The sequence below is a fragment of the Rhincodon typus genome, unplaced genomic scaffold (assembly GCF_021869965.1).
Source record: "Rhincodon typus isolate 14 unplaced genomic scaffold, sRhiTyp1.1 hic_rhity00000135, whole genome shotgun sequence".
Lineage (NCBI taxonomy): Eukaryota > Metazoa > Chordata > Chondrichthyes > Orectolobiformes > Rhincodontidae > Rhincodon > Rhincodon typus.
Genome location: NW_025965773.1, coordinates 18,411 through 28,994, shown reverse-complemented (window position 1 = coordinate 28,994; position 10,584 = coordinate 18,411). Strand labels below are relative to the sequence as shown.

General features: G+C 46.2%; 1 protein-coding gene across 1 annotated transcript in view; it reads left to right on the top strand.

The window, feature by feature from the left end:
- The window catches only part of LOC125488287 (spectrin beta chain, non-erythrocytic 4-like), a gene marked incomplete at its 3' end in the record, with an annotated part of 26,214 nt that extends 16,045 nt beyond the window's left edge, over window positions 1–10,169 (top strand). The window contains exons 5-9 of the mRNA XM_048621220.1: window positions 515–599; window positions 2,409–2,605; window positions 5,294–5,706; window positions 8,722–8,779; window positions 9,883–10,169. Of these exons, the coding sequence (XP_048477177.1) occupies window positions 515–599; window positions 2,409–2,605; window positions 5,294–5,706; window positions 8,722–8,779; window positions 9,883–10,169 (1,040 nt within the window). The remainder of the gene's footprint in view (window positions 1–514; window positions 600–2,408; window positions 2,606–5,293; window positions 5,707–8,721; window positions 8,780–9,882) is intronic.
- Window positions 10,170–10,584: the final 415 nt, after the last annotated feature.

The window sequence follows — 10,584 nt, the reverse complement described above, 5'->3', positions numbered from 1 at the left end:
GTGTGTGTGTGTGTGTGTGTGTGTGTGTGTGTGTGTGAGAGAGCATGTGTGTATGTATGTGTGAGAGACAGAGAACATGTATGTGTGAGGGAGCAAGTGTGTATGTGCATGCATATGTGTGAGAAAGTGAGTGTGTAAAGGATTGTCATTGACAACAGAGTTAGGGAGTTGGAAATTAGACAAGTTAAACAGCCCACCCCTGCTCCAGTTCATGTCTGTTCACAGTGACTGAACTCTCACTGCTTCCTGTCTGTTACACAGTTCATGCTTCATCCAGTTCCTCTTTCATCGTTTACCCTGCCTTTTTCTTCCCTCTCCTGCTGCTTCTCTTCCCGCTCTCCCTCCCTGTTCCGTCCTTCCACTTCCCATCTCTCATTCAATCCCTCCAACTCTCTGGGATTTGTTGGGAATTAAGGTACGGCAAAGTTAAAATCAGCTTTTCTCATCCTTGTTTTATGTATAAGTCGTGTCAAATTTTTATCCTTGTAATTGTAGCTACGTGAATTTTTTTTAGATTAAGGAGAAACTGGATAAGGTTTTGAAGAAGCAACATGAAATGATGGAAAAATGGGAGCAACATTGGGAGTGGCTACAACAGAGTGAGTATTGGGATTGGTGGTTAATGCAGATCTGCCTTCACATCATCTGTTGGTCTCCTGATTGTGGCACTGGTTAGTCTCACACACACTTGCACTCTCTCACCTATAACACACATGCACTCTCTCTCACACAGTCACACTCACTCACACTTGCACAAGTACAAAATCGCAGTCTCTTTCTCTGACACACACGTGCACATACACAATCACAACCACTCACACACACTCCCTCACTCACTCAAATACACATTGACATTCTGTCTCAGCCACTCTCACACATACACTTACTCAAACATACAAACTGTTACACACACAAATGCTCACACAGGCACTCACATTCACTCAAACATATACACACTCTCACTTCTAAGGAAGGGTAACCAGACCCGAAACGTTAACTCTTTTTTTCTTCACAGATGCTGCCAGAGCTGCTCAGCTTTTCCAGCAACTTTGTTTTTGTCACACTCTCACTTTCTCTGTCTCTCACACAAACTGCCTCATACAAAATCTCCCTCACATGCATGTTTTCTCTTTGACTTTCTCTCTCTCTCTCTCTCACACACACACATGCGCACACTCTCTCTCACATGTGCACATACTCTCTATCAAACCCGTACACTGACTGTCTCTTCCCCTCACACACACTCACTGTCTGTCTCTCTCCCTCAATGACCTATGTGTACCTCTCGTTTCATTAGCTTTGATGTCCTTCCTACAATGGGATGTCTAGGACTCCAGCCTGTAATGAATAACCCACTTATGATCACTGTTCCCCACACCCCCAGATCTGTCTGTTCAGTCTGCTGTCCTCTGGCCCAATGTCCTTCTCTGTTCCTGCCCTCCTCCCACACAGTTCTCAATACTTTCTTTACTCTGCAGTGAGTTGCTAAGAATGCCCCCTCTGAAATGGCAGTGAAAGCAGATGAAGTGGTAACTTTGAAGAGGGAACTGGGTAAATATTTAAAATAGGAAACATTTGTGGGGAAAGGGCAAGGGTGTGGGAATAATTAAACAGCTCTGTCAAACACCCAGCACAGAAATATGGGCTGAATGGTATCCTTCTGTGCCCTGTCATTCTGTAAATACTAGCAGAAAAAGGGACATACTGTTGAAGAATTTTATCTTGTGCTCATCTGGACAGATGCAAGAATGTCAAATTTTAAAAAGAATAACAGTTTATACTGGAACAAAAACAAAAGTTGCCGGAAAAGCTCAAGCAGGTCTGGCAGCACTGTGGAAAAAAGAATCAGAGTTAACATTTTGGGTCCTGTGACCCTTCCTCAGAACTTTATACTATACTCACTTTATACTATAAACTCCTCAGTTTATACTGAATGAGGAAAGGGTGTTAATTGATTAGCATGTTGACTCTGATTGGACAAGGTGTTGCCATGGAGGATGCACTAAGGAAACATTTTACCCCACTTTTTTGTGTAATTCACAGAAGGCATAACGCCATAGTGCATTTTGTCTTCCGAACACAGGACCCTTCATGTAAATACATGCAGCTTCCAGCAAATGTAAGCGAGCTACATCTTAAACTGGTTGTTAGCCAGATTAGCGCACTCAGAATTATTCAGAAAGTGTTGTGCAATCATGAAATCGCAATGCTAGACTTCCTCAAATTCTGTGTCAATATTCTGTGATTGTATGAGACGAGGCGCGATGCAGATCCCTCAAGTTCCCATGTGGGGACCGATAGGGTGCTCGCTGTGTTGTATCCTTCTGGTTTCGGTTTCTGTTCAGCGCTACTGGGACAGCCTTCGTTCTAGGGACGATGCCTGATACTGGCTGTGGCCTTTTCCTCAGTGCTGGAGGTGCACCAGTTTGCACAAGAGGCAGTGGTGGCGGAATCATGGCTGAGTGCCCAGGAGCACCTGGTCAGCAGTAACCAGCTGGGGAACAGTGTGGACGAGGTGGAACAGCTGATCAAGCGGCACGAGGCTTTCCGCAAGGCGGCAGCAGTCTGGGAGGAGAGGTTCAGCTCGTTGAGGAGGCTCACCACGGTAGGTCCAAACAAATAGGGGATCTTTGTGAACATGACTGAGTTTGGACAGTGGTTTCAAACAGTAACAGGATGGGAGGCAGCAGTGACAGGGGCCAGATTGGCTGGATACCCAGAACAGTGTCCCCTCTTGTGGGGGACAGTAAAACTAAGGGACACAGTTTAAGGGTCTCCTTTTTGATGCAGAGACGAGCAGAGGTTTCTCATCTCAAGGTCACTTGAGCGTGGAATTCGAGGCTGAGTTGGATGGAGAAGGCAGTCAAGAGTAATGTCAGTGTGGGTGAGGGGGCTGTGTAGATGGGAATGTGGAGTTGAGACCATCACTAGATGATCTTATCGAATGGTGCAGCAGACATGAAGGGCCAAATGGCCTACTCCTGGGGTTCCTGGGTAAACTGAGTAAAGTGACAGTTCATTTTGTTTTCTCCACCATTAGATTAAGTCTTTGAGTCCTCTTTTACATTGTCTCCTTGTATGACTGTAATATTATTCCTGATGAATGCTGCCATCCTGCTTCTTTCTCTTTTGTCCTTCCCCTATGCCTCCTGAATACATCTAATTGAAAAGTATTTAATCCCCATTCATGCCAGTGTTTGAACCAGGTCACTTTTATAGCACAGTTTACCTTAACTCCATGTGGCAGCTTGCACGGGAATATCACAAACCTTATTTTAGTGGAGCATCACAAATAAGGCCAATATTTGTCACCCATCCCTAATTGCCCCTAAACTGAGTGGCTTGCTCAGCCATTTCAGAGGACAGTTCAGAGTTGACCCCATCACTGTGGGTCTGGAGTCACATGGAGGCCAGACTGGGTAGGGACAGCAGATTTCCTTTCCTGAAGGATATGAGTGAATCAGATTCTTTTTACAACTGTCAGTTGTCATGGTCACCATTACTGAGCCAAGGTTTATATTCCACCTTAGTATTGATTAAATTTAAATTCCACCAGCTGTTGTGGTGTGAATCGAACATTCGAATGTTTTATTGTGAAGGAATTGAGTTACAAGAGTAGAGAGGTCATACTACAGTTACACAGGGCATTGGTAAGATGGCATCTGGGAGAATTGTGTACAGTTCTCGTCTCTTTAATTAAGGAAGGATGTTGGAAACAGTTCAGAGAAGGTTTACCAGACTAGGATCTGGAATGGGCAGATTGTCTTGTGAGAACAGGTCAGATGGGTTGGACTTATATCCATGAGAGTTCAGAAGAGACAAAATGATTGAAGCATATAAGATCCTGAGGGGTCTTGGCCTGGTCAATGTCACAAGGCTTCCTCCTGTGGGAGAATCTAAAACTAGCAGGTCATAGTTTAAAATCAAAGGTTGCCCTTTAAAACAGAGACGATAATCTTTTTTTCCCGCATGGGATGTGGGCGTCGCATTTCCTGCCCATCCCTAGTTGCCCTTGAAAAGGGGGTGATGAGCTGCTTTCTTCAACTGCTGCAGTCCTCCTGCTGTAGGTTGCCCCACAATGCCCTTAGGGAGAGAATTCCAGGATTTTGACCCAGTGACAGAGAAGGGACAGCATTATATTTCCAAGGTCAGGATGGTGAGTGGCTTGGAGGGGAACTGGCAGGTGGGTTAGAGGAATTTCTTCACTCAGAGTAGTTCGGGTTCTGCTGCCTAGGGGCCAAGGGAGGCTCAGTTGTTCACTTTGTTTAAGACAGAGACTCCCTGCATGGCAGCTATCCTTGCAATTCCTTGTCCCAGCAATCTGATGGCGTCAGGGTGGGATTCCTCCATCTCTTTGCTTGTTGTGGGAATGATGTAGAGTAGGTGTGTGTCTGTTTGCAGTTGCTGATCCATCTGAGCTGCTTTCTTCTCAACAACAGTCCCTAGGGTTCAGTACCTGTATCTAGCTCTGCAAGCCATGGTTAGGATTGCCCCCCCTCCTATGTTAGACACTCCCTATCCTTTGAGTGGGAATCACCAGGTCAAAACTGAATTAACTTACCAAGTGAAGCCACTGAAGTGATGCTGTTGGTGCTGGTGTGTGGTTGTGCGATAGTTCAGCTTCAGAATGAATGAGGTACTCGGTAACATCTGCATGGTTGTCCTTTGATACTTGGGATGGGGAGATGGTAATGAATTTGCATTGTTACTAGACTAGTAACCCGGAGGCCCAGACTAATGATTCACTGGGACATGGGTTCAATTCCCATCACAGCTGCAGCATTTGGTAGAGTTTAAATTCAATTAAAACATTGGGAATTGGAAGCTCAGAGATGGTGACCAGGAAACTATCACAGATTGGTGTAAAAACCCATCTAGTTCGCCGGTCCCCCTTAGGGAGAGAAGTCTGTCATCCCCGCTCAGTCTCGGATAGTTTTTACTCCAGACCCACAGCAATATGGGTTGACTCTCAACAATTAATGATGGCAGTTAAGCCTTGTCAGTGACACCCACATCCTGTAAAAGAATAAAGGATTTAAAAAAAAAACTCATGCAGGTTCTGGAAGACACACATAGGGGTTGTTAAGAAAGCCTTACTCAGATCAGACATGGAGCAGCAGGGCTGAATGGCCTACTGTTACTCTGTTTTTGTATTCTTGTGTTTGCAGCTCTAAACCTTCCAGTAGCTGCCCCGTACCTTAACTAAAGCCAATGCCCAATGCACAGTAAGTGCGTCCACTCTACAGGAATGGCTGTCTGCATTTATATATATACTGCTTCCTTTTTTCTTTAGCTGGAGCGAATGGAGAACAAGGTGGCCCTCCAGGGGCAGATGCCACAGCGGCAGCCTGCCACTCCTATCCTGAGTCGCAGAATGCTACCAGAGCCGAGGGTTGTTCTGCCCGAACAGTCAGTGGCAGTGCCAGAGACGCGGCCCATCAAACAGCAAGCGGTGTACGAAATCATCGACGGGCCCCTGGAGGCACGAACCGAGAGACCCGAGCTCCGAGCGGCCAAGCTCCCAGGCTCAGCACAGTCTGATCCAAAGCCGGCGAGCTTGTTGAGGCGAGAGAAAGTGGAGGGGAGGCTCGAGCAGGCGCAGACAAAAGCTGAGCAAAGCGAGGTGAAGCAGGAGCAGCAGAGAGAGCGCCGCGAGTCTCTGAGCGAGCATCGGGAGCTGGAACAGGAGGATGCAGGAGTTGCTGGGTGAGGAGCCGAGGTCAAGATGACACCCCCCCCCCTTTTGATTGTGTAGCTGAGGGTTGGTCCCTTCACATTTCAGCTGCAGACACATGGAGCTCAACTCTTTGAACTGAAAGGGAGGTTCCCTCGACACCGTCCTCATTAAACATTCCCAGGATAGGGACAGCGCGGATTTGAATACAGAAGAAAAGCCCTCTCTACACTTCAAACTCATAGTAAAGTTCCTTCGACACCGTTCCCATCAAACACCCCTGGGACAGGGTCTATAGAGAGTTAAAGTACAGAGTAAGGGTTCCTCTACTCTTTTAAACTCAAAGTAAACCGAATATAAAGTCCCCTTGACACCTTCCCCATCAAACATTCCTGGAATAGGGACAGCAAAGGTTAAAATACGGAATAAGTCTCCCTTGATTCTTTGAGGTAGTCCAGAAATAAATAATAGTGAAGCAGCCCCTGCAGGGGCACCATATCAAAATTAAACACAAACAAAAGTGGAGAACATTACTCTGGGGAAAGCTGTCACTGTATTCTTCATAGAATCCCTACAGTGTGGAAACAGGCCCTTCAACCCAGCAAGTTTACACTGAACCTCAGAGCATCCCACCCAGACCCATCCCCCTATAACCCACCTAATCTACACCTCCCTGAACACTATGGGCAATTTAGTATGGCCAATCCACCTAACCTGCACGTCTTTGGACTGTGGGAGGAAACCCATGCAGACACGGGGAGAATGTGCAGACTCCACACAGACAGTCGCCCAAGGCTGGAATCGAACCAGGGTCTCTGGCACTGAGGCAGTAGTGCTAACCACTGAGCCACTGTGCCGGCCTTCACCAATGTTTCAGAATATGTTGCAGAGGATGAAGGGCAAAGTATTGTTTATGGCAGGAGATGATTATCAGTCTCCTCCTTCACCCGATCCAAACATTTGTACTGTTTTAAACAGAAAGTAAATATCCCTCAATACTGTCTGCATCAAACTGTCCCAAGGCCAGGTACAGCACAGGGTTGGATACTCAGCAAGGTTCCCTCTATTCTCCCAAACTCTTTTTAAATCTTAAAATAATGCATACTTGACACTGTCCCCATCAAACACTCCAAGGACAGAGGTAGCACATGACCACATCCAGAGCAAACCCTCCTCTACTCTTTTCATCTGAAAGTGAAACTCCCCCAACACTGTCCCCATCAACATTCCCAGGACAGGGACAGCATAGGGTTAGATACAGAGTAAAACTAGCTCTACTCTTTTAAACTGAAAGTAAAACTCTTCCAACACTGTCCCTGCGAATCACTCCCAGAACAGGTACAGGGCCAGGAACAGCCCAATCAATTCTAAACTGACTGTTTACAATATCCCTGGTATACCTGAGAACCGACAGGATGAATTGAGAAAGTTGATTTTTAAAATAGAACATATGGATTCCTACGATAGAGGATCGGAGTTGTTACAGCACCGATGGAGCATATTTGGCCTAACAAGGCCATGTTGGGTTTCTGTACAGCAATCCAGTTTGTCCCAATTTGTCCCGAAAGCCCTGAAATTTGATTTCCCTCAAGAGCCTATCCAATTTCTTTTTGAAATTGTTCATAATCTCTGCTTCCACTCCCCCTGCAGGCAGAGAATTTCAGGTTATTCACACTTGCTGTGTAAAAACTGCTGCCTCTGAATCGCTTTTGTAGAACTTTAAATCTGTTACTCCCCTCCTGAACCTTGTGCCTTCGGATAATGGGAACAGCTCTACCCAACTCCTCTCCCCGCCCTCGCCCCCATCCCCATCCCATCCAAATACCTTGTCTAAACCTGGTGGAATCTAGTCCACCTCCATCAATCCTCTCCTCCGTCTCCTTCACTCCAAGACCCTAGCTCCTTCCATCAAAACCCCTCATCCCTTGCACTGTTCTGCTACATCTCCTTTTCGCTCTCACATCTGTCCTAAAGAGTGTGGACCAGACCTGGAAGAACTGCTCTAGTTGGGATGAACTAGTGTTCTATAAAAGTTCATCTTTATTTCATTTTAATGTATGCATCTTTGCTCATTAGAAAAGAGGTTATGGAGACACCCAATGTCCAGTTGCATCCCCACAGCAACACCCTGACTAATCAGAATCTACCTGCTTGGGTCAGGGAATTACAATTGACAGTTAACTGTTCCTGCTGCCTCACCGCCCCTATGATGGCCCAGCCAATCAGCACCCTCTCCTCAGGCTGTGTAAAATGGTGCCCTTTCTCCAAATTTGATCCTTGCATCCTGGTTCAGGTGAATGCAAGATGAGCAACGTTGACTTCTTGCCTCCTTCTAGCAAAGTTTCAGTTCTGTACAACTAAGCAATCACATCATTAGTATTCAATGCCTTCATTTAGGAAGCTCAAAATCCCATAAACTTTGCTAATGACTCTCAATCTGTCCCGTCATCATGAAACCCCCAGGTCACTCTATTCTGGAAGGACCAGCTGAATTAAGGGTGGGTCTCTTGAGGAAAAGGTAAGGATGGTTGCTTTAAGAAATGACAAAGCAAGACAGATCCTGAGAAAAACAGTTTATAATGTAAGCACGCCTGAGCATACACAACCTATATAGGTTGGCATGGTGGTGCAGTGGTTAACACGGCCCCTTACAGCACCAGGGACCCAGGTTCAATTCTAGTCTTGGGCGACTATCTGTGTGGAGTTTGCACATTCTCCCCATGTCTGCGTGGGTTTCCTCTGAGTGCTCTGGTTTTCTCCCACAGTCCAAAAATGTGCAGGTTAGGTGGATTGGTTATGGGAAATGGGGATTATAGGGATTTTGTATAAACTGAGCAAGTGAGGTCTGGGGATTCTCGGCGCATGAGGGAGGGCCAGGAATCTTGCAAAGTAAAACTGGTAATCAGACTTACTGGTCTGACCCTCTCATATCTTCAATATGAGTTCTGGCACGACCTGTACGTTCATTTCCAGGTATTACTAGTCTTTTTACTCCTAATTCCCTTACAGAGTATTGTGGTTTAACCCATATTGTCTTATTTTTGAAGGGACAGGAGGACCACTTTGGCTGACATTGTAGAGCAACTTCAGGAGAAAGAGGCACAGGTGAGTGTGAGTGGATTATTGCATTAACAGGGATAACAGATGAATGGGAATTGGTGCGAGTTAGGATTTGGTGCACTAGGACTGTCATTGGGCTGATAACTCAGAGGCCCTGGCTAATGCTCAGTTAGTGGAATTTACATTCAGCTGGTAAATCTGTAAAATGAAGCTGTTGTCACTAATAGTGCTATCATTAATTGTCGCTAAAACCCATCTGGTTCACTAATATTCTTCTGGGAAGGAATCTGTTGTCTTTACCCGGTCTGGCCTACATGTGACTCTACACCCACAGCAAAGTGGTTGACACCTATCTGCCCTCTGAAATGGCCAAGTAAGCCACTTAGTTGAAAGTTGACTAGAGATGGGCAATGAAAGCTGGCCTTGCCAATGACGCCCATTTTCTACCTCTTAGGGCGGGCAATGGCCTAGTGGTATTATTTCTGGACTATTAATCCAGACTCCAGTGTGTTCTGGGGTTCCAAACCTACATCAGCAGATGGAGGGATTTGAACTCATAAGAATTTCAAATTAAAAGTCTAATGGTCATCAAGATTGTTGGGGGAGAAACCAATCTGTTTCAATAATGTCCTTCAGGGAGGGAAATCATTAGCTGGTCTGACCTACATGTGACTCCAGACCCATAGCAATGTAATTGAGTTTTAACTGCCTTCTGGGCAATAAATGCAGAACCTGGTCAGTGAAGCCTATTTCCCATAAATGAACGTGAACAAAATTTTTTAAAAATTCAACTTTTCTTTCCCTCTCTTTATTTCACATTCTGCACCCGATTTAACTCAAATTCATCTTCTCCTAACTTGCTGTTTCTTTCTCGATCCGTAAGTCTCATTGGTTAAGGGTGACAGTATTTATCTGGTGTCCACTGATCTCCTAGATACTGTGGTACCCTTCCCTTGCCGTCCCGTGAACAGTTTGTATTTCCTGCATGTTACAGGCTGGAAATGTTCTGAATTGGGAATAGGGTTTGCAAGGGACAGGTTAAATGGCAGACGCTGTGTAGTGTCATACTCCAGGACGCTGTAGCTCGGTGAAAGTGGTTTTGATGCTTTTGGCGAGCCGTGTGACTGAGATGCTGTCTTTCCACACAGGGACGGGACTCATCACTGTCTGTTGGCCTGCCAAATGGAATTGAGAAACTGCCAGAGAGAACCCCTCGACCGGACAGACCGAGAGCGAGGGACAGACCCAAGCCCAGGAGGAGACCTCGGCCGAAGGACCCGAACCAGCCGATTGGAGAACCGCGCCGGTCCCGCTCTGCACCATCTCCCCAGAACAGTGCTGCAGCGCCACCACCAGTTACACACACAGCAGAGCAGGAAGGGCTCCTCGCTCGAAAACATGAATTGGAGGGTCCCAATAAAAAATCATCCAGCAGGTATTGCCAAGCATCAGCTAGGACCAGAGGAACAGGTCATTTGGCCCAGCCTGTCCATGCCAGTGTTGATGCTTCATTTGTGTCTCCTCCCATTATTTCTCATCTAAATCTATTAATGTAGCCCAATATTCACTTCTCGCTAATGTGCGTTAGCTTCTGCATCAATGCATCGATACCATTTGCTTCCATCGCTCAGTAGCGAGTTCCACATTGTCACCCCTCTCTGGGTGAAGATATTTCTCCTGAATTTCTGATTGGAAGGTTAGTGGGTGTGTGGGTTAGTGTGGTACGTTAGTGGGTGTGTGGGTTAGTGCGGTACGTTAGTGGGTGTGGGGTTAGTGCGGTACGTTAGCGGGCATGTGGGTTATTGCGGTACATTAGCGGGTGCGTGTGTTAGTGCGGTACGTTAGCGGGC